The 24,516-nt window shown below is 39.1% G+C and overlaps 1 protein-coding gene across 1 annotated transcript in view; it reads right to left on the bottom strand.

Moving 5' to 3' along the window:
• Positions 1-9,334, bottom strand: part of LOC145135936 (ABC transporter A family member 7-like) — a 30,133-nt gene extending 20,799 nt beyond the window's left edge. Inside the window, exons 1-4 of the mRNA XM_079070422.1 lie at positions 9,251-9,334; positions 8,768-9,155; positions 8,587-8,657; positions 8,339-8,483 (exon numbers count right to left, since the gene is read on the bottom strand). Coding sequence (XP_078926548.1) covers positions 8,339-8,483; positions 8,587-8,657; positions 8,768-9,155; positions 9,251-9,334 — 688 coding nt within the window. The remainder of the gene's footprint in view (positions 1-8,338; positions 8,484-8,586; positions 8,658-8,767; positions 9,156-9,250) is intronic.
• Between the last annotated feature and the right edge of the window lie 15,182 nt (positions 9,335-24,516).

The raw sequence follows: 24,516 nt of genomic DNA, 5'->3' as shown, positions 1-24,516 counted from the left end.
GCGTAATTTATGTTACACATGGCGCAAGGTTGAATCTTTATAAGGGTTTTATGAATTGTGGGGCTCCTCTCATTTGTTTTTGAGCCTTGGCATCATTTATGAGCTTATTTCTCCGTTGGAAGGTTGAATCTTGAAGAGCAAGGTGGTGGCAAAGTGTATAAAAGAAGAGTTCAAGTATAGATCCAACAAGATTACATCATTCATGGACCATTGTGAGTAAAAAGCTTATAACATGCTCATTGGTTTCATAGATCTAGTCATTTGTTATATTTGCCACTTTTTGGTCATTTTAGTGCATAAAGTTTAGATCTTGAAAGTTTGTGACCTTGTTATGGATAAAGTTGGAACCTTTATCCATCTAAACCTCATATTGATTTAAATCTGAATGTTGAAGACTTGGACTTAATGAATTAAGTTAAGAAAGATGCATTTTTGGGTCCCTTTGAGACTTAAAGTCTAGATCTTGGTGGTTTGGAACTTCCTAATGGATAAAGATAGAAACTTTATCCATTATTACCTTGGAAATGATCAGATCTGAGCTTTGGAGCTCTTGAAATCGGAAGAAAATGGATTAATATCGTTTGAGTTATTCAGACCAGTCCCCATAGCGTAGCCTTAGGCTGCCATGACGTGGCGACTGTTTTGGCATTTTGTGCCCACGACGTGGCCAAGGAACGCCACGACGTGGAGTGCTCTTGTTGGCAATCCTGACTTTAGATTTGACTGTTGACTTTTGGTCAAATTTCTATTTTTAGAAGGTAAACTTAGGGTTTACCTTGTGTGGATTGTTATGAGGTGTTGAGCACCCAACATTTGGCGGTGAGAGCTGTTAGCTATGGTCGGTGTGACATTGAGGTGGGATTGTACTCGACTTTGTGAGTCAGGTGAGTCTCCTCCCTGTAATTGTTGGTCGAAGGCACCAATGTCGACCTACTAGATTATGTTATGTAGGAAGACCAGGCGGTGACCCCTGGCATTTGTATGAAAGACCTGGATATGGATCCCGAAAAATTATATGCATGACCAGGGTCTGGACCCTGACAGTTCTATGTAGGATGCTAGTTGTCTTTGTAATGCTTTCATGGAAGACCAGGAGGTGGCTCTAGGCACTTGTTTGTAAGACCTAGGTTTTGGCCCCTGGCTTGGCAAGGAAAGACCATGATACGACTAATGCATGACAGTAATTGTAAGACTACGGTTGGCTTACATGATTCTCTATTCTATGTATGGTATGTGGTATTTTGGGAAACTCACTAAGCTTTGTGCTTACAATTTCATGCTTATGGTTTTAGGTACTTCCGGTTCCAAAGGGAAGGGCCCAACGTGACTGCACAACATCCCCCTTAGAGTTTTTCGCATTGACTATTTGTGATTTTTACTCTAATGTTTAAATGATATATTCACTTTGACTGGTTTTGGATCAACTCATTTGTATGGTTTATTGTTTTAAAAATGAAATTTTTACTATGAACTTTTGGGACGTTACAAGTTGGTGTCAGAGCCTTGGTTTGAGGGATTCGGGCACACTCTCGGGTGTGTCAAAACTCAAACTGAGGAATTGGTAATCTTTTTGAAAGAAAATAAGTTTTCTAAAAAGTTTTTTATAAAGAAAAAGGGGGTGTGATGCGTGCAATTAGCCGAGCTCAAGTAAGTGATTCCCAGAATACCCATACGTGATGATATGTTATATGATGTGGAATGTTTGCTTGCTTGGATAAGGCTAACGATACCTTCAGTAATTGCATGATAGATTGGCCTGATTTGTGATGCCTTGTAGCCTAGGAGGAATTGGATGCTATGTTAGATTTAGAATCTATATTGGTGGAAGTGATTTCTAAGTGCCTAAGTGTATGCTTTAAAAATTGTATATGGTTAGGATCATATAGCCCTAGAATGACTGATTTAGCCTTACTTCATGTTCCTCATCTGGTTGCGGTCCTAAGGTAGAATCATTTATTCGACAGTCTATTTGATCCAATATTGTGTATAATTTGCATGCATAAAGCAACCAACAATGTTAGTGGAAGTTCCTAGCATCATAGCAACAAGTGAGTTGGGTATGTCCTTTGATTGTTTTGTGGCTTTTAAGTGTTACTGCATGAATGTTGCTTGCTTTGTGCTGTGTGGAACTCTTGTTGATCTGAGTTAACTATTAAGTGAATACATTAAGTTACATGTTGCAAAGGTTAAATAATCTTAGAGTGATTGATTTGGCCCTATTGTGCAACTCTCATTTGAGTCTAACGGTTTTAGGGTTGAGTCCTTTAGTCGAAGGATTATCTAATCTTTGTAGCATGTAATTGTATTCATGAAGTAGTTAACTGACATAAGTGCGAGTTCTTCAGCATATTATGACAGGGTGAGGTGAGGAATCTAGGAGAGCCTAGGAAGTGTTTTAGTGGGTTGGATATGCTGTTTAGCGGGTACTTGGAGTGCCAGTTTGAGAAGGTGACTTAGAGGATTCGGGATAAATCTTGAGGAAAGTATGGATATGTGTGGAAGGTAGTATTGGGCCCGTACTACTGAAAGCACATGATCCGTACTCGAATCAAGGAAAATTTTGGGGATTCTAAGGAGCTGATTGAGGGTAAATTATATGGTTTAGCACCATGATTCATTGCAATGTGTTTCCGTCTTATTCGGTTTATCGATTATGGTTGTTCAGGTTGAGGATGGGTCTAGTAATTGTTTGGGCCTTAGTGGCAATGTCAGCTTGGGTTGAATAGTGCAGACCTAGCAGAGTTAGTGATTTTAGGGCCTTGCTCGAGGTAGTTTCAGTTGAGTTGCAAGACTCAAGAAGGAAGTGATTGTGATGATCGTATTGAGGATTGCAGCCGGAGGCTAAGAGATTGGCAGATGGATTGGGATTTCACTATCTACGATGGGGCTTATGTTCTTACAACTTTCTGTATTCGGAGGAAAGAGAGAGAATACATGTGATTTTTAGACTTGGGATGCAGAGCCAGCATGGGGCTAGATAGTTACAGTTTTTGGCGGCATGTATGGCAGTGTGGGAATACACAAAAGGACTCTTGTGGTATGGTTTCCTTGAGATGAGATCAAGGGTATGCTTTCTTTGAATATAGTCAGGTCAGGTGCTAGTTGATTGTTTCAGGTGATCAGGGAAGTGAATTGGAAACGATAACTTTTATTGTCTATGATGCGTCCTGACTAAGAGAATGATGCTTCTGGTATTCATGAATGATGCCCGCGATGAATTCTTTGTTGGGGATTTATAGGCGGGCGTGTAGTATTCCACTTGTTTTTAGATAAAGAATCGATGCTGTGAATGACCCGTCAGAATTATTGCTTGTGCATCTGCAATGGATTCTTGGTGTTAAGGGCGGTTATGATTGGGAAGTTTCCGAGGTCTTCATCTTAGATTCAAAATCTCTTTAAGGTTGGTTGGAATTTTTCCGGAGGATCATCTTGCGTTGTGTTATACATTCTGAGGGTCGGGGATGATATGCATCGAGGTTGAACCGGTTGTAGGCATCAGCTCAGGAGGCCACAGTCAGTAATGGAGTGAGCACTAGGTGGGAGTGAACAGAGTGTTCTACTTGGAGGATCAGCAACCAGATTGATTTCAATGGTGTTGTCGCAATGGGCCGGAGGAGATTGTAGTGTAAGTTCATCGGATTTTGGAATTCGAGATGGTCGGGATCTTTCGAGGTTGAGAGGTATAAGGGATTGGTTAGCACGCGGGTTCAGGATGAGTTGCTGTCAGATTCATGTTTTCAGGGATGTACGTATGGTCCGCACATCGGAGGCTTCTAGGCAAAGATCTCGTTGTAGTCGGTTGTTCCTTCTGGGAAAATGGAGATAGAGTCCAAAGGTGCTTGTGTCGCTCAGGTGGGATGTCAGTTGTAGGGTTAGTTAGCTCTTTGGATCAATTGCTATCGCTAGTAGGGTAATAATTGTTGTGATCTATCGACTTCTAGGTGTGGTTGATGCATTTCGCATGAAGTTGTTCAGCGGTTGAGATTGTTCGATGAATCCGGTTTCTCTTATGACCGGTAAAGGCATGAGCGGGTATCAAGGATCAAATGGGTGTCGTTCTGGGATGACTAGCAAGTTTGAATGGTTATGAAGAATGTTAGAGTATAGCTAAATCCAAGTGGGGGAGAAACATTTGGGAATAAATGGAAATATTTCTGAATATGGGTCAGCATGGAATTCCATAATTAAGGACAAATGGGTAACCATTTAGGTTGGGATATGAGTCAATGATTATGAAAGGATAATGTCAGTGGTCAGTTGTAACCAAGGAAGCAAAGATTGAAGATTCAGGGTTATCTCGTTTAAAGACATGAAATAGAGACATTGGCGCATGGTGGATTCGTGGCTAGTCTCAGGTTGAGGGTTGTGTTAGGACCTATCTGCCTGTTCTTGTCTGATGAAGGCCTTGAGGTTGAAGCACGACCCAGATGCATGTTGAGGATCAGGAGATTAGAGTTTCAACTTGTATTGATTCATGGATAAGTTTTTTCAGGGTAGCTGGCAAGACCATGAGTTGGTGCCATGACAATATGGGAGTGTCGTAAGACTGCGGGGTAGCTCGTAACATTCGCTAGATTGATATGTAGTGACAGGAGTACCGTAAGACTGCGGGGTGACCCGTAGCATTCACTAGATTAGTAGGTTGTGGTAGGAGTGTCGTAAGACCGCGGAGTGGCCCGTAGCATTCACCAGGTCGATGAGCAGTTATGAATCTACAATTTGGTCCGTAGCCTTCACTAGGTAGAATAGTCTATGGCAGGAAGGGTTGTGAGACTGTGGGATGGCCACAACATTCATGGGATTGAGGAAGGTTGTAGGCCGATTTGGGGCCGGTTGCGATGTAAGACTACGACTGGTCCGGTAGCATTCACCTAGAGCGAAGTGGACTATCTTATATTCGTGTTGGTCAGTTATGTTGTCCCCGGTTAGAACCGGTAGGCTGTTGGAGTCGTGTCAACATGCTAGGATAGCTTTTGTCAGACTCTTGGTCGGAGTCTCGTGGTACGGTCATGTGAGAGGCTATCAACTACAACAACCGGTTGGGAATCCGGTATTTCAGGTCAATACGATACTCGGGAGATCTCAGATAAAATAAAATACAAATGCTGGTTAGCATAACGTGATTTTATGTTGGTATGGCACCAATGATCAAGACTCGTGTTGGGAGTCACCTTTGTTTTCGAATGTGAGGTTTCAACAACGATAGATGGTCAGGGATTATGTTTTCCAGGTATCAGCAAGATGATTTAAGGTCGGAAGAGTTCATTTAGTGGAGGTTGTGAATTGGAGACTTTATGGATGTGGGTTGAGATGATTTCGTCTGTTGGGAAGTCAGAAACTGTTTAGGGTTTTCAGTTTTCGAGCAAAGCAGTTGGGTTTTCTTTCATTGGCTGAGGACAGAATGATACGGTTCATTTCTTTGTTAGTATGAGTGATTTATGCTAAGAATGGGCTTTGATAATAGTATTGGAAGAGGGTCGACTAGTGTGGCCGTGGAGGTAATAAGGAATGATTTCGAAGGTGAAATCTAATTTAAGTGGAGAGTTGTAACACCCTGTTTCGGGTCGTTTCTTAATTCGGGGTTGTGGACCAAAATTCGATCATGAAAAGGCTTTAGGCTTTGAAAAAGTAAAGTTGGACCTTATTTAAGGTTGATAATATGGTGGTGAGATCTAATCACTTGATTTATGTGCTGGAACCGAAGGGTAGAGAGGGAAAAGTTATAGACCGAGCTTCTTGTGTGGATTATGGTTTTAGTTCAGTATGTGATAAGCCAAAAGTAACTTCATAGGATTGTGGGGCTCTTCAATACCTTTCCATGCATATAAAGAACGCCGAAAACGGAGTTGAAACGAAGAAGTTCTGGTTGTTTGAAGTTGAAGGGGAAAATAAGGACTTTTGATTACGCATGACGTAATTTAAAGTTACGCAGGGCGTAACGAGGGTTTAATGAATTCTGCATGGTGTAATTTATGTTACACATGACATAATTTGGGCAGATCAAAACACTAAATCTTCGGTTTTGAGCCCTATTTAAGGGCTCTAACTTATGGAAAACCCTCTCATTACCAGCCTCCATCACCTAAGATCATTCCTTGAGAAACCCTAGCGTCCTCTCATTTGTTTTTGAGCCTTGGCATCATTTATGAGCTTATTTCTCCATTGGAAGGTTGAATCTTGAAGAGCAAGGTGGTGGCAAAGTGTATAAAAGAAGATTTCAAGTATAGATCCAGCAAGATTACATCATTCCTGGACTATTATGAGTAAAAAGCTTCTAACATGCTCATTGGTTTCATAGATATAGTCATTTGTCATATTTACCACTTTTTGGTCATTTTAGTGCATAAAGTTTAGATATTGAAAGTTTGTGACCTTGTTATGGATAAAGTTGGAAACTTTATCCATCTAAATATCATATTGATTCAGATTTGAAGGTTGGAGACTTAGACTTAACAGATTAAGTTAAGAATATGCATTGTTGGGTCCCTTTGAGACTTAAAGTCTAGATCTTGGTGGTCTGGAACTTCCTAATGGATAAAGTAAGAAACTTTATCCATTAAGACCTTGGAAAAGATCATATCTGAGCTTTAGAGCTCTTGAAATCGAAAGAAAATGGATTAAGCTCGTTTGAGTTGTTCAGACCAGTCCTCACGACGTGGCCTTAGGATGCCACGACGTAACGATTGGGGAATCAGCGACTGTTTGACATTTTGTGCCCACGACGTAGCCAAGGAAGGCCACAATGTGGAGGGTTGTTGTTGGCAATTATGACATTAGCTTTGACCATTGAATTTTGGCATGGGTTGACTTTTGGTCAAATTTCTATTTTTAGAAGGTAGACTTCGGGTTTACCTTGTGTGGATTGTTAGGAGGTGTTTAGCACTCATCTTTATGCGGTGAGAGCTGTTAGTTGTGGTAGGCACGACATTGAGCTGGGATTGTAGTTGGTTTTGTGAGTTAGGTGAGTCTCCTCACCATACTCGTGGGTCGAAGGCACCAATGTCGGCCCACTGGATGATGTTATGTAGGAACACCAGGCAGTGACCCCTGACAATTGTATGAAAGACCTGAATATGGCTCCCGGCAAATTGTATGCAAGACCAGGGTCTGGACCCTGACAGTTCTATGTAGGATGCTAGTTGTCTTTGTGATGCTTGCATGGAAGACCGTGAGGTGGCTCTTGGCACTTGTTTGTAAGACCCGGGTTTTGGCCCCTGGCTTGGCAAGAAAAGACCATGATACGGCTCATGGCATGACGATAATCGTAAGACTATGGTTGACGCATATCATTCTCTATTCTATGTATGATATGTGATATTTTGGAGAAGTCACTAAGCTTTGTGCTTATAGTTTCATGTGTATGGTTTCAAGTACTTCCGGTTCCAAAGGGAAGAGTCCGACATGACTGCACAACATCCCCTAGAGTTTTCCGCATTGGCTATTTGTGATTTTTAATCTGATGTTTAAATGATATATTCACTTTTACTGGTTTTGGATCAACTCATTTGTATGGTTTATTGTTTTAAAAATGAAAATTTACTATGAATTTTTGGGTCGTTACACTAAATTGTTATCACAATACTCAATTACTTATACACAGGACTCGAGTGTTTAAAAATTAAATATAAACAATGATTTAGTGTTACTTTTAAATATTCTTATGATCATTTAATTTAAAATTTATTTATTTGACTATTTTCATAATTTTGATCAAGACGAATATTTAAAAGAGTGACCTGTATATCTTGAAGATTATAGGGGTCAAATTGTAAGGTGATAATAAAGTAAAGGTCTAAAGTGGAAAGCAGGTGGGGCTTGTTGCTGCTCACAAATAAACCTCAAACAATAGGCAATGAGAGCAATTAAAGTAATCTACAAAATCTATCTCTATTTTAAATATTTACATATCTATATATAAACTAAGATGATGTCTTTGGCTAATAGTTTCTTCCATATCGTCACATCAATTGATTTGATTTTCAAGGTTAGCCATTAAATTTATGCATTATAGCATTATAGTGCAAATTTAATTCCATGAGGGCATCATTGACAATTTTTACTTTTATATTATTTTTTTTTATGGGAATTGATTCGTACGCCAACAAGTTTATTTATTTATTTTTTTATATACAACAATTTATGCTTTATCGAGTTGTATAATACAACATTTTAAAGCATAAATTGTTGTATATGAAGAAAACAGTTAGTGTATGAATAACTCTATTTTTATATAATTAAATTAAGTGCTCCCAAAGAATCAATTTGGGTTCCATAAAAACCAAATGGAACACTAGAATAGAAATTCAAGTAGGAAGAGCAAAAATAAAAAAACTTATACCTTTCTCCACTGTTGTGGATGCCAGTGGGACCGAAATAGTAAAAGTGGAGTTGGCTCGGCACTTATATTGAACATAGTAGACCGGAAGACTCGAGAAGAAAGACGTCTCAAGAAAGCTTGATGTCTTAGTGTGAGCAGTTGTCCCCTGAATCATGCCCAAAAACAAAAACAAAAAAAAATGTTAATTTAGTTTTCTTCACACATGTATATCTGCATGATCATCTGATGATATATAGGTAGTAACTAACCAATACAACATCAGCCAGGCCATTGGATGAGTTATAATTGAATGAACTTGAGAACATATTTCTAGCCAAACCTGTCAAATATACATAGGTATACATCAAGCAGAAAATTTTATATGTTGATCAGATATACTGACATAAATAATAAGGGTAGGAAAGAGATAGCTAATTAAAGTTGACATACTCTCTCCAAGAGATTGGTTATTTCCAGTCATAAGTACAGTTGTAGGGCAGGAAGCTGTACTTGTGCAGGAGTCATTAGGAAAATCTCCAAATGAAACCGAATGATCATCAGTTCCCACTGCTCGATACTGTGGAGCTGGTACTTGTAATAATGGAGGCCATTCAGGTGGACTAGGAATGGAACACGTAGCCACTTGATCCATATCTGAGTACTCAATCCCACACACTTTCTCGCATTCACCATCCCCATCTTGATCAATACAAGTGCAACCACATTTTAAGAAGGGTTTATCTAGTTCGATGTTGACTATTGTTTGTAGTGATACAAGTAGCAAACAGAGGACGAGTGGGAATAATATGAGCCTCAGATTTGTCCTGACATTCCTTCTCTGGTTTGAAGAAAAGATGGGGAACAACTTACAAGATTAATCATAAACAACTTAACGACATGAGATCAAAATACGCATAAACATAAAAATCAAACCTGAAAGGTCAAATTCTTTCTGAACAAAGCGTTACACTGAGTCCATAAACCAGAAGAAGAAGAACCATCGGTTGAGGCCACCATTGATGCACCTCTCATGGAACGTTAAGATTGGAATATGGCGCCAAAAGAAGAATTTAGGGAAGCATTTGGGAGAGAATCGATTTTGCTTGGACTGTTATATATTAGCTACCAATCGCCGTGTCCGAGTAAATTGACGGTCTTGTCCTTGTGCTGATAATCTGTTTTAAATTTTAACTAACAACTATAAATTTTCTCATTTGACCCCTATAGTACCATGCATTTATTTTACAGTCCAAAGTTATGCTTTTGACTTTACATTGAAACGCATTTGATTCTCACTATAAAAACATCTTTGTTTTCGAAATTTAACTTCTACACATTTTTTTCGCAAAAGGCATAAAAGATCACATTGATGGGTGGAAAGTTCATATCATATACATATTTACTGATATGCTTTCGATTATTAGGATGAGGAGGGATAAGAAAGCATTTTGCATATCACATATTAGAGGCTATAAAACCGATTGAGTCGGGACCTGATTGAGTCAAACCTGGTAAAGGCATATTAGAGGCTATAAGACCGAACCATAGAATTCTATTTATGGTATCAAATGATTTGTATCAAACGGTCCGAATTTGAATGGGTCAGACACAACCTCTTACCAGACCCAATAAAAAACATATCAAACAACATATAAGTCTCAGTCCATTTAGTACAGTCCATTTAGTACCATTAGGATTTTACTAATCATATTAAATACAAAATAATCTAGTAAAATAACATCAAATTGCAAAACAAATATATATTTTTGGTAAAGCCAGATTGTTTAATTGTTTCAATCATAATAGCGGTGTTCGATGGCAAGCAAGAGATGGCATTTTAGTATCTTCTACACTATTTCCCTTGCTATTTCAAGCAAGACAAAATTGCAAAAATGGTCCTTATGGTATGCAAATTTTTGGGGTTTTAGTCTAAACCACGATTTTTTTGGATTGGTGGTCCTTTTGAGCTAGTTTCATTGCGTTTTTGGTCCCTCTAAATAGTGAAATGACTGTAATACCCTTAGGTTATTTATTTTTCATTTATTTTTCATTTCATTCATTTTTTTAAAAATCTAAATACTTATTTGTTTATTTAACTAATTAAAAAAATAAAAGTCTCTCTCTCTCTCTCTCTCTCTCTCTCTCTCTCTCTCTTCGGGTCATATACCCATTTCTTTCTTTCGTTCCCGATTTCAACGAACAAGAAGGGGTTACTACCTCCGGCAATCTGGAGATAGCCACCGCACCACCTGCTAGCCTCCATTCGACCACCAAACTCCACCATGAACCGCTACATCTCCGCCCACCATAGAACCATTCCAGCCTCACCCCATATCTTTTTCTTTTCTGTTGATCTGAGCAACCCCAAACAAACCCCAATCCTTGCTCCTTTTTTCCTCTTCGATCACCGTTGTATTGGGAAGACGGAAGCAACGAAGCTGCTGTGCTACCACTACTCGCCGCCGTTGCTGTGGTGGGCAGTCCCCACCACCACCTGTCACCGCTCACAGATCTAGATGCAGGTATGCGGTGGGACGACTTTAAACCCAAAAGAAACTTGATTTGGGTTAATTTTTGGATGAAATCAGAAGAAGATGATGGAATTAGAACTTCATATTTGCTCTGTTCTCTGCAACCAAGGATGGAGATTTTTTCCATCGATCTACTTCATTGATTATCATCGGCTCATATAATCAGGTTTCAAGGATTTACTGTCATGAGAAACATACGATCTTGAATAGGCTTACCAATGGCAGCAAGGCGATGGTGGCGGACTGCAGTGGTAGTGGGATGTAATGGCGGTCGACGGTAGCTCCGACTGCTTCGTTTTCTTGCTGCTCCGATGAGTTCGATGAGGGGTCAAGAGGAAGTAGCAGCTGACGACGGCTGAGCTTCACAGTAACGGAGACATGGTGGCACTGAGCGATGATGTAGCCGAGTGGTGGAGTTTCGGCGGCTTTTGTTGCTTTGTTTACGGCTTACCCTCTACGGGGATTGGTGGTGATCGAATTCGGTGACTAGTGATGGTTGGAGTGCCCTGACAACAGCAGCTTGGTGGTGGGGGTGATGGCCAGAACTCCATAACATTAGCGACGGTGGGTAGTCGTGGGTGGCTGCCCTTAGCGGTTCTTGTTCCCTTCTTTGTTTTATGAGCAGCAGGTCTTCGAGAGGAAGAGTGTAGAAGGATAAGGTTGGATGATGTTTGGTGGTGCAACATGGTGGTTCAAGACCACTAGTAGTGGTGTCGTTTCTTGACAGTGCAGCCAAAAAGAAAGGCAGTAGGGTTGATTGGAGGACTAGGAGGTGTTGACTCCTTTTGGATTTCACAGAAAACTGGGGGGGGGGAGAGAGAGAGAGAGAGAGAGAGAGAGAGAGAGAGAGGTGGGCCCCAAATTAGGTAATTATTTTATTTTTCATTTAAATTAAATAGAAAAAGCATAAAAAATATATCAGAAGGGCATAATAGTCTTTTCAGTTTACTGAGGGACCAAAAACGCAAAAAAAAAACTAGCTCAAAAGGACCACCAATCCAAAAAAATCGTGGTTTGGACTAAAACCCCAAAAAATTGCATACCACAGGGACCATTTTTGCAATTTTGTCTAAATAAAACAAAGACATCATCTTTTGCATTAACCATGAATGAAAAACATCAAATTGAATTATCATTCCTTCAAAGCATTACAATACATCGTTAACTTTTGTTGAACGAGAATTCGTTAATAAAAAACAAAGTAACAAGGTGCTACGAAATTACAAGTAATCGAAGTTTATAGAACTATCACTAAGCCATCCAGTCTAATCAAAAGATCTTTTTTTTATGACACCTACGTGTAATCTAAGTGAATGAACGGGACATGATAGAATAAAAAATAATGCTCTTAAATCCGGCTTTGGGGTTTTAAAAATAAGAGCATTACGGAATGACCAAATCGGCAAAATCGTAGTTTGGATAACCGCATTAAACATTTTCCTTGAAGGTGATGTTGTGCCTAACTAACAAGTAACAACTATACCTTTTATTATTTCTTTCAAGAATAAATTCATATTTTTTGTTTGCCCTTTTAAAAAAATTATTTATTTATTTATTATTATTATTATTATTATTATTATTATTATATCGATTTCATATTCTTCTTGCTCCTACTTAAAGAATAAATGAAAGTGTCCTTAAATAATAAATGAATCGAAGTCTTAAAGAATAAAAAGTAGATTTTAGAAAAGAGAAATTAAATATTTTCCTACATTTTATTCCTACTTATCTTCCTACCATATCAAATGTTGACATGTGTCACTTGTCACATTTAATAAAATTGATTTAATTTTAGTCCACTTGTCACCATTTAATGTGGGTAGGAGGATAGTAGGAATAAAATGTAGGAGAATTTTTAATTTCTCTTTAAACAAAAGCAACATCCTCGTTGCTAACAAACTGTCTTGACGTCACCAAATAATAACATAAACGTGTTAACGGTAACCACAATTTACATTTTCAAATAATAGCATAAAGTATAATAAAAAGTAAAAAAATCATATTTTTTGGATTTCACATATCCGAAATATCCGAAAAATTATATAACTAATATCCGAATCTGAATATGAAAAATCAGATATCTGAATTTTGGATATCCGAAAACCCGGATATCCGAAACATCGGATAAATTCGAATCGGATTTCAGGTTTTTCGGATACGAATTTTTTTGAACACACCTAACTAGGACACTGTAACGCCCTGTTCCGAATCGTTTCCTATGTGGGCGTGGTGACCCGAAGACCGAGTATCATCATACTTAGGGCCTTTGAGGAAAAGAGATTTAGACCCATTTGGGTGTGGTAATGTAATTTGGATGATCCGGGAGTTCGGTTTGTGTTTTGCCGCCAAGGGGTATTTCGGTAAAGTGTTAGTTCGGGCTTTTATTAATTTTGGATTTTTGTTCGGACAGTTTTAAGGCAAAGATGAGTTGATAGAAGAGTAGAGATTCTCGTTACCTTTCCGTGGATATAAAGAACATCAAAATCGGAGTTAGAACGAAAAAGTTATGCCCGTTTGAAGTTTGGTCGGTTTTGGGTTATGCTGAGTACGGTGGGTGTACAGAGGGGAGTACGTTGGGCATATTGAGGCACCCTGAGTACACTAGGCGTACGCAATCAGTGCCCAAACCTATTTTCGTGGTTTGAGCCTTATTTAAGCTCCTTAACTCCCCTAAACCCACTCCATTCTCAGCCTCCACCCCTCCAATACCCTTTCCATGAAACCCTAACCCTAGTTGATCCTTGTGTGCTAAAAGAAGGTGTTTTTGAGTGCTTTGGAGTATGCATGGTGCACCTTGGAGAAGATTGAACTTCTTGGAGAAGTGTTGGTAGCATTGGAGCATGTAGATTTGGACTTTGTTCACCTTGATCTATCTTCTAGAGGTATAAAGTTTGAATCTTGATGATGCATTTGTTAGATCTAACTAGTTTTGGATGTTATGAGCTTTTGGTTATTTTAGTGCATAAAGTTTAGATCTTGAAAGTTTGTGACCTTTATGGATAAAATTAGAAACTTTATCCATCTAAACATCATTTTGATTCAGATCCGAAAGTTGGAGACTGGTACTAAATGGATTAAGTTGAAAAAGATGAACTTTTGGGTCCCTTTGAGACTTAAAGACTAGATCTTGTTTGTTGGGACCATTCTAATGGTTAAAGTTGGAAACTTTATCCATTATAAAGCTATTATGAACTATAAAAATGTGATCTTGGCCCTTCTATCCCTTCCATGCAAGAGTTGTGATGTCTTATTGGGTTAAGAACTTAGGGTTTTGGACATTAAGCACTTTATAGCCATGCAAAGTCATAAAGTTGGAAACTTTATGACTTAGGACATCATTTTGGGCTTGGATCTGAGTTTTAGATGTAAGAACTTAATGGAATAAGCTCTTAGTGGAGTTTTGGGACGGGGCTGAGTACGCTGGGCGTACACGGTCAGCGCCCCGCTTTTGGTCAACATCAGAGTACGCTGGGAAGAAATATTGATTTGTGGACCTTGACCATTGGCTTTGACTTTGACCATGGTTGACCAAGTTTGACCTAAGGGTATTTTGGGTTATCGGGTTAATTATTGATTAAGATTATATTTATCGTTAGTTGGCCCGAGGTTCTCCGGTTCGGCGGTCCGAGCAGTTATTTGATTATCAACGGAAAGAGGTGAGTTTCCTCACTGTATTTAGCGGGTCGAAGGCACCAATGACGACCCATAGTTTGTTATGCTTAGTATGCTTGTTTTCTGCATGACTCTTGCATGCGTTATTTGTTTTAAGTTTACCGAGCGGGGATCGATGCCGGGCGGGGCCCGATGCCAGGCGGGGCCCTTATTTGTATGTGTTTTTATGATTACTGGGTACGACCCGATGCCGGGTGGGGCCCGAAGGCTAGTCTGTATGCTATTTATCTTTGTGATTATGGCATGTATTGTGTGTTTATATGTTTATATGTTTATATGTTTATACCCGGCGGGGCCCGATGCCAGGCAGGGCTTGATGAGTGACAGATCTGTATACCGAGCGGGGCCCGATGCCGGGTGGGGCCTGATGCCGGGCGGGGCCCAGTATATGCTGATATGTATGGTATGTGGTATTTTGGGGAAGTCACTAAACTTTATGCTTACGGTTTTCAGTTTATGTTTCAGTCACTTCTGGTTTCAAAGGGAAGAGCCCGTGATGATTGCAGAGCACATACCATTCGTTTCCGCATTCTGTGATTTACTCTGATGATGATGATGTACTGATAAAATTCGATTACCTTGGTTTTGTGACAATGATATGGTTTACTGTTTTATTAATTTAAAAATGAAAATTTTTGGGTCTTATTTTTTGGACGTTTCAAGTTGGTATCAGAGCCTTGGTTTGAGGGATTCGAACATACTCTCGGGTGTGTCTGAACTCAAGCTGAGGGTTTGGTAAAGTTTTTCAAAAAGAAAAGTTTAAAAAAAAAGGTTTTTCTAATACAATAAAGGGTGTGGTGCATGCAATCGACCGAGCTCAAGTAAGTTTTCCCAAAATATCAATACATGTTATCTAATATGATTTGATTTATGAATCTGTGAACAACATGCTAGTGATTGGCTAAGGATCTTCAGGAATTGCATGATAGAATTGCCTGATTATATGATGCCTGATAGCCTAGGTTTCTTTCTTATATGAAATTGACATCATTACTGTAGTTGCTTGGTGTATGCATCATAGTTATACATAACTAAGATTCTATAGCCTGAGAATGTTTGGTTTGGCCTTATTTTCTGTTCTTGTTTGATGAAGGGCTTAGGGTAGAATCAAGTATTCGACTGTCTATTGGATCCAGTGTTATGTATGATTAACATACACGAGTGCTGCAGGGTTGGTAGAAGTTTCATGAGTAGGTGCAGTTCATGGCCAGATAGTGCGTGGAATGATTAGCTACTCTTGAGAAAGTGAGGGAAGGGCGAAGGTGCATCCGAGATGCTGGGAGATAACGATCAAGAATTTGGTATTAGGATCTGCCTGATTTCATAGTATCTTAGTGCCAGTCGTCTCCGTTGCTCGAATGCTACTTGCTTTGTGCTTTGTGGGGCTCACGTTGATGCGAGCCAACTATCAAATGAATACATTAAGTTACATGCAATGTAGGTTAAGTAATCTTAGAGTGAAGGATTTGGCCCTATTGCGCAACTCTTGTTTGAGTCTAACCGTTGTAAGTTTGGGTCCTTTAATCGAAGGATTATTTAAGTTTTGTTGCATGTAACTATATTCATGAAGTGGTTGGCTGACATTGATTGGAGCCCTTCAGCAACTGATGGCAGGGGAGGTGGGGAAATCCTAGGAGAACCTAGGAAGTATTTTAGTGCAGTTGTTTTGTTGTTGAGCAGGTATCGGGAGGATATTTTTGTGTATGTCTTAGAGGACCTGAGATGATTCTTGAGGAAAGTATGGATAGGTGTGGAAGGTAGTTATGGGCCCGTACTACTGGAAGCACATGATCCATACTCGAATCGAGGATAGTTTTGGGGATTCTAAGGGCTGGTCAGGAGAGATAGCATGGTTTGATATCATGATTCGTGGTAGTAGTTTTGTATATGTCGATATTGTGGTCGGGTTGCTCGAGGACATGCATCCGAGTCGCAGGACTCAATAAGGAAACGGTTATTATGATCGGCTAGAGGACTACAACTGAAAGTGAGTGGTTGATTGATGGTTTGGAATGTCGCCATCTGTGGCAGGGGTGATGCCCTTTCAGTTCTCCGAGTTCGGAGAAGGAGTGAGTGGGCTTGCGACTTTTAGAGTTAGTATGTAAACCCAGCATGGGGTCTGTTGGTCGCGGTATTTGGCGACAATATGTTAGCGCAAGAGTGCGCGGGTGGATTGATGTGTTATGGATGCTTTGTGATGTGATCAAGGGTCCGTGTTCTTGGGATACAGGCAGGTCAGGTACTGGATTGGTGGTTGGGATTTCAGGCTAGGAGGGCATGTTTTGGATCGTAAGTCGGTGTTGGCTTATGCTCTTGCAAGGAATCCTTAATGTTAAAGTGGCCATGATTGGGGAAATTTCAGAGATCCTCAGCTGAAATTTAGGAATTCTCTTGGGATTTGTTTGACCCTTATCTGGAAGATCATCCTGCGTGTGTTATTCATTCCAAGGTCAGGGATGGTTATTCCTAGTTAAGCCGATTTGAGTTATGGTTTGGTTTCAACACCAATAGGTGGTATTTCGAACCCTAAGTGAGGGAGAATTGGTTATTCTGCTTAGAGGATCATCGATCTGTTCAGGTTCGTAGCATTTGGATAATGGTTCCTAGGGATCTACGGTGCGAGTATGTGGGTTCTCGGTTCAGGATTTGGTGAAGGGGTATATAGTAGCTGGCGATCGGATGTATGTGTTCAAGAGACACATGAGTTGTCCCTCAACAGAAAGTGGTTGGTCAAGGCGATCGTTGCAGGTATTGGTTTCTTGTGGGGGTGCCAATGAATAGATGAGGAGCCTATGGGACCACTCAGGTTAAGTATCGGTTGCGGAGGGAATTTTTAGCTCGTTGCATGGATTTCTAATTATAGTCTTGCTTGTTCAGAGGTCGATCAGGGAATCGATTTCATAATTGGGTGCGATCAGCTCTGCGCGAGTTTTAGATCATTTGATCTAATGTCAATGCGTCCTCGATTTCTGGTCGCATCGTTCGTCATTCATCGATGGTTCTCCGAAAGTTTCAAGTTGTGATAGTTGAAGTTCAATGGATGTGTCAACCTATCATCAAGTTCAGTGAGTTTTATGTTCCTTTGGTCTCTGTGTATGTTTACCCTCAATGATGGTGGTGTGGAATTTTGGTTCATAGCCGGCTCAGGTTTTTTCAGGATCACCTTGGAAGTCTTCATGAGCAGGTTGCATATTGGTGGAATCTGTTCAGTCTCAACCAAGTTATGGGGTCTTGTTCCGATCATTCATGGGGATATCTTCTGTTAGTGATTGAGGTTTGTCGTTTGATAGAACTCTGGTATTTCTCTCCTTTTTGGATGATGGTATGGGTTCTCTATAGATGTGAATTGGGGTAATTTATTATATGTATTGCCGAGATGGGTGTATGCGACTGGAGAAGATAGCATTGGAGCACTTGGTTCGAATTATATGCATGGTTCTTTTGGGTTGTGGCCTTTGAATTGGATCAAGAATACGACCGTTTATCCTATTATCAGGTCGTGTGCGGCCATGATTTTGTCGTATTTTGCATTGATAGCAGCGTGTTCTGTGAAAGGAATTGTGTGTGGTAAGACCATGGGCAGTGACCATGGCGGGATAGACGTTTCGTAAGACTGCGGGATGGCCATAACATTTACTGGATTGGAAAATAGTGTGGAAGTGTTGTAAGTTTGCGATGGGATCGTAGCATTCACCAGATTGAGGTAGACCATCGTTGTGGTTGTCGTGAGTATAAAGGAGGATCTGCTCGTGCCTTGGGCAAGGCGGACAGTGGGGTTGGAGAACATATCTCTTTTATGGGAATAGGACCATTGGGGCCTATGTAGCTCTCGCTGAGTGAGACCCGTGGGCAAGGCCCGTATGATTATGGCAATGCAGGTGAGACCTGCTATAGACCGGTTAGGTCAAGGAATTGGATTATGGTTTTAGTAGGATGATTATGTGGCCAAGGAGTGGCATATAGTGGTGCATAGGCTAGAATATCCTTATCAGTTGGACTCTCAGGAACTTGGTAGCTGGACCAGGTGCGAGACTGGCAGTCTCATCAGTGGTTTGGGGATTTTATATCCCGATTTAGGGAATGGTTGCCGTAAATCAGAAGAGTTCGGGTGAAACGCAAATATAAATCCTTGGATCCCAGGTTATGGATTATGTATAGAGTTGGCTCTTGGTTGAGATTCACATCGAGAATCGTTAGTCTATAAGTGAAAAATCTATATATGTCGGGTTATCAGTTGGGAGGTTCAGGGTCAAAAGGATGTTTCAGTTATGTAGTAGGAGGAGACCCTTATGATTGTGTTTCAGAATGGTTCTACCTGTATGGAGGTCAGGCAAGTTATGGGGCTTCAGAATTATAGAAGTAGCGTTTTGGATCGACAATTATGGGTTTAGTGATTTTTTCAGCACTAAAAGGTTATGTTTGGAACGTTGGTTCTCAGGAGGGTGGTAAGGAGTGATTTCGAGGACGGAATCTAATTTAAGTGGGGGAGAGTTGTAAAGCCCTGTTCCGAATCGTTTCCTATGTGGGGGTGGTGACCCGAAGACCGAGTATCATCAGGCTTAGGGCCTTTGACGAAAAACATTTAGACCCATTTGTGTGTGGGTAATGTAATTTGGATGATCCGGGAGTTCGGTCTATGTTTTGGCGCCAAGGGGTATTTCGGTAAAGTGTCAGTTCGGGCTTTTATGAATTTTGGATTTTTATTCGGAAAATTTTAAGGCTAGGATGAGTTGATAGAAGTGTATAGCTGATGGGTTTCGAGCAATACATCAATCCTATGGTGTACATGCAAACCCTAATAGCTTTGGATCTAGTTTGTCTAATGAACATGCAATTGGTAATCCAAAGCCATAAACCCTAGATCTAATAAACTATAACTGAAATTAGGGTTTAGATCTTACCTTTGATTGTTATATAGCAATAACAATCAATCCTTGGCTTCAGAAAGCTTAGTGCCTCAAGTGTTGCACCTCTAATGGAGTCACAAACACCACTAAGCAACTTAGATGAAGAGGGAGGAGAGAGGAGGCACCAAAAACGGCTGGAAACCCTAAAGGATTACTTGTCCACGTTTTTGGGGCTTAAGGGTCCTTTATATACATGTAGGCTATTAGGGTTTTCAACTAGGAAACCCTAATCTGACTGCTTAAGCCCTAAGCAGCCCATGGACTCCTTTAACATATCTCTTGGACGATTTCTAATGGGCTTCCCATAGAATTCGTCCAACCTATATATATTAGGTGATCCATAGCCCAATTGTAATTATCTTATAATTACAAATCCAGTCCCTTAAGTTTAGTTAATCTCTTTTAGCCACTAAATTAATTCTTAATTAATTCTTGACTAATATTAATTAAACAATATGATTTCTCCTTTAATATATTATTCTTATAATATATTAATAAATCATAATTAAACATTTCTCTCCTTAATTCATCCTACATATTGCTATGGTGAAGGCAACCCAAAAGGACCATGCTCATAATCGGGTCAAGTACATACCAAAATAGTTATGGACTTAGACACTAATCCAACAGTCTCCCACTTGGATAAGTCTTGGATAAGTATAACTTCAGAACCTGATCAGCAATCGTAGCTTTCAAAAGCCGCTGTCAACTCTGATCTTATCAGATACGCGTGTCCTTTAGATAAGGGATCATATATTCCTCCATTCTCAAGATATCGTATAGACACGAGACATGGATTTAAATCATTCTCTCTGTCTATGTATTGTTTCCCGACATCTGATTTATGACGACTGACAACAGACTACAATTGAACACATCAACTTAGTCTCGGCTTGGCCAAGCGCTTAGGGTGTCATCACTAAATCATCGAGGGGCCCACATATATCGCTTTTATCCCACTTTGGGTAAAAGGAATGGATAAACTTCGACTCAAATGCTTGCTTGCACCTACTAATCGAATTACACACAACAATAAGTTTTATAACACCAAGTTACTAGTGCGTTTACTTATCATCAATGTGTAACCGACCAGCAAATAACAACCCACACGTCTCGGTTTCAAGAATATACAATGTTATCATCTCACTAATCACCCGTGATAAATCCATGAAGTGATTCAAGTGAGCGTGGGTTTAATCCAATACTTTAATCTTATTAAAGCACTCATGAACTCTGCAACAAACTTGTGCTATGTCTAAACACTTCAGACAATCTACAGACAAATTCATGACAGTCTTGCTTCATACCTACTTCCAACGTATGACCGACTGTGGAGGTTTGAATAACCCAGTTATTCTGGAAGTCAAAACATGCAAAGTGAAACACAATAATAATATTAATCCTATATGGCCCCAAAACTTTTGAGCGTTAATAAAAACACTTTTATTTAAACACCAAATTGATTACTTATTATTCATTGCTTACTGTTTCAGAAAATCAACTTATTACTCGAATTATAACCACAATTGTCCCATGCTCCAAGCATGCACACTTTGGTTTCCTATGGTCCATACTTTGTAAAATAGATCAATTGAAAAACTTTTCCAATGAAACTCATTTCACAATCCCCAATCCTTATCATTAGTGTAAGAATACCAAATTCTTGCCACTTTTAGAATATGTCAGATTCTAACATTTTATGCAACAATCCTTTCGTAAAGTCATAACACAAAAGTCATCAAGACTTGGCCAATGAAATCACAAAGTACTCTATCAGAAATTGTCACAAAACAATTCTATAGATGTGATGTCTCTCACTCAAAGTACATTCCTTCGAACATCCTTTTGCATAAAAGTTTCTAATCTACATAGATTCTTAATTTCCAACTCCCATTTATGGAAACATTTCCATATTTGCTATATGACAACTCATTCTTAATAGAATCTTATCTATTCATAATAATGTCAATATAGTCCATCCAGTACTATACTTCCAACTACTCACAAGCGACAAATCCTCAGTGAACCTCAGATCGTCCTTTGATAGTTGTTTAATTATTTTAGTCAAAACCATTTCTAGTCCTTTTTCCCTCTTAATGCCCTAGGCATTTGGAAAATTTTAGAATGGTCAAATATTATAGCATATTCAATCGATCCTATACCCGAAGCGTATTGGACACGATGCATAATGTCTCGCATAAAGACGTGATACTTTATCAGCCTTCTGCCATAATATTTTATGTGCCCTGTTCCCATAATTCGAACTATGAAGAGGGATGTCGTAATCATAATCATATTTTGAAAATGCACTATGTATCGTTGACTAAATTTATTAACATTTCTCGATCTAAGCTTTAGAATTTTGAAACGAAGTATAATATTCTCTCCCTTAATTATAGCAAAACAACTTTTCAACCATTGCAACTTTGCAAAGTGAATCTTTGTTTTCTATAATTAATAGTGCTAACTTGCAATACTTACCATAATAATCATGCTCCCACTAACATGATGATTATTTTCTTACCAGCATAACACTTATGCTCCCACTAGCTTTGACATGTATTCAGAAAACAATTGAACTTCCAGAAAACAATGCTTATTGAATTCCTTAAGTTCATATTTCTAATACCTAATGCTTTGATAAGGCTTTATCTAAGCTTTTTAAGCTCATACACCTTTGCCTTAGATAACTCACATGTGTGTCTAAACAATTCAGAATTTATGTTACTAAGTCCCAAATGTTCAGACCAATTGCCAAATCTCACAATTCGAACTATGAAAAGGGATGCCGTAATCATAATCGAATTTGAGAATACAATTTTTACAATTGCTATCTTCTTAAAATCTCTCTTAGTGAAAGCATTTCCTTACAATCATTTCCATGAAGGAGGGAAATCTTATGACACTTAGATTTTATGATGTATGTGTTCCTATCCATGTGAATTTGTCAAAATGAAGGTTTGCGACAAATCCAAAACCATATGGACTGAACTTGTTCAATCTTGATTTCTTGCCTCATGGTAACACGAGTGCCCACCATGTCTTCCAAGTGGTTTAGCAACTCACCCTTACATATCAATGTACTTTCCATTGATCAAGGTGCTTTGTCTTTATGCATTCAAATGAGAACTCATAGAACTCACATACATATTTAGCTTAATCGGAATGGCACAGAAACAAAATAATGTCAACACGATAGGTTTTAAACCTCAAGTTGTGTGCTAGTGATTATCAACTAGGTTTACTCTTGATTTGTCCTTGAAACGTTTCAAGACCATTAAGACTCCCACTGACTCCTTGACATATAAGATTCTCTTGTCAAGAAACATTTCTTGACAAACAAATATTCAAGAGTTAGTGTAGCCTTTTGTCAAGTTTAACACCTCACATAATTGGTCCTGGTTGGTCTTTGTCTTATCCAAGACATCACAGCTTACCAATTTCAAATGTGCAAGAATAAGAAAACTTTTCCAAATTCCACATTTGTCGAGTGTTATAAACCTACTTAAGACTTGTCACTCATGTCAGAATCTTGACTCTAAGACTTGATATTGGAACGAAGTATGATTGACTTTTTTGATTTAACCATTTCTACAATTCTCGATTCCTCTTCTTAGACATGTAATTGCACTAAGACTCACTTAGAGGATCAATTGAGATATGGTTCTTAATCATTAAGACTTATCATAAAACACAATAAAAGGTACTCTCCCTTCTTCTTAGAATAGAGAAACTTTTATCTTTCTGCCTACTTGATTCTTCTTATTAGTTTTGCTATTGCTTGAAATTCTTTCAATCAACTCAGAATTATACTTAATCTTATAAGTATAACCATATTTACTAAACTTTAGTAAATCATGACGAATATCTTTATCACTCTTGTGGTGGACTTGATCAATGCACAACCTAGTGTACTCGATCTCCTAGTCCTTCTCTTGACACTTTGTCAAAGAATTAGTCTAATTTCCAAATATGAAGTTTCTCATTCATCTCGCAACCAAGTTGCATGACTCCAAGTTTCTGTCCAACTGAATCTTGGGCGATGAGAATCTTCCCTTATTTGGCAAATTCTCGACATTTCCACAAATAACATAATAAAGAATCCATTATTACTAACAATAGAAACAATCAAACATCAATTTTTCATACACACCATTGCAAGGATAAATAAATAAGACAAAATCAAAATTTATTTTATTGCGAAAAAAATTTGTCCTTACAATGCAATTCAACTGAAAAACTATGCTATTTCATATTTCTTATCATTCTATCCTGACTCTAGAGTAGCAGCTCAAAAATCTGATCCTTGAGTCCATGCGATCGAAATCCATTTCTTCATGATCAGATTCAGCATGCTTCTTCCTTAAGCTTCCTCTCTTTTCTTCGATCCTGCAAACACATCAAAATGTAATCTTATCACATCATGTATTAAGAGTCAAAGAACTTATAGAGTTAGTTAATCGATTTTACCTGAAGTAGAGCCATACGTCTTGACTCTCCCATCTCTTAGATCTCTCAGGTAAACAGGGCAGCTTCGTCTCCAATGCCCCTTCTCTTGGCAGTAGAAGCAGGTGGACTCTTTTGGAATGGCACAAGGAACTATCTCAGAATTTACCTTTTCCGGATTTCCAATGTCACCATTTTCAATATCCATTGAAGTTTGGGAGTTTGATTTGCCAGACAAATTTGCTTGATCAGCACGCCAAATCATTTCTGATTCAGCAGCTATAAGCAAATAGGTCAAATCAATGAGGGTCACGTCATGGTCCATCATATAGTACTCTCTAACGAACTCACTATATGATTCAGGAAGTGACTTAAGAACCCAGTCAACAGCCAACATTTCTGAGATATCGACACCCATCATTCTTAACCTATCAATGTGTGACTTCATCTCCAAGATGTGTACACACACAAGTTTCCCATCTTCGTGTTTACTTGCCAAAAGGGCTTGAGTGAGCTTGAACTTTTCAAGCCTTTGAACTTGTGGGTTAGGGAGAATAATTGGAGGAGGTGGAGGAAGTGAAGCATGACTCTCATTTCCTTGATCGTATCGTGGAACATCATCTTCATTTGGAAAGCTTGTTCC

The sequence above is a fragment of the Lactuca virosa genome, chromosome 1 (assembly GCF_052849685.1).
Source record: "Lactuca virosa cultivar CGN04683 chromosome 1, Lactuca_virosa_CGN04683_v6, whole genome shotgun sequence".
NCBI lineage: Eukaryota > Viridiplantae > Streptophyta > Magnoliopsida > Asterales > Asteraceae > Lactuca > Lactuca virosa.
Note: the sequence above shows the minus strand (reverse complement) of the source record. Positions and strands in the feature narration are given on the sequence as shown.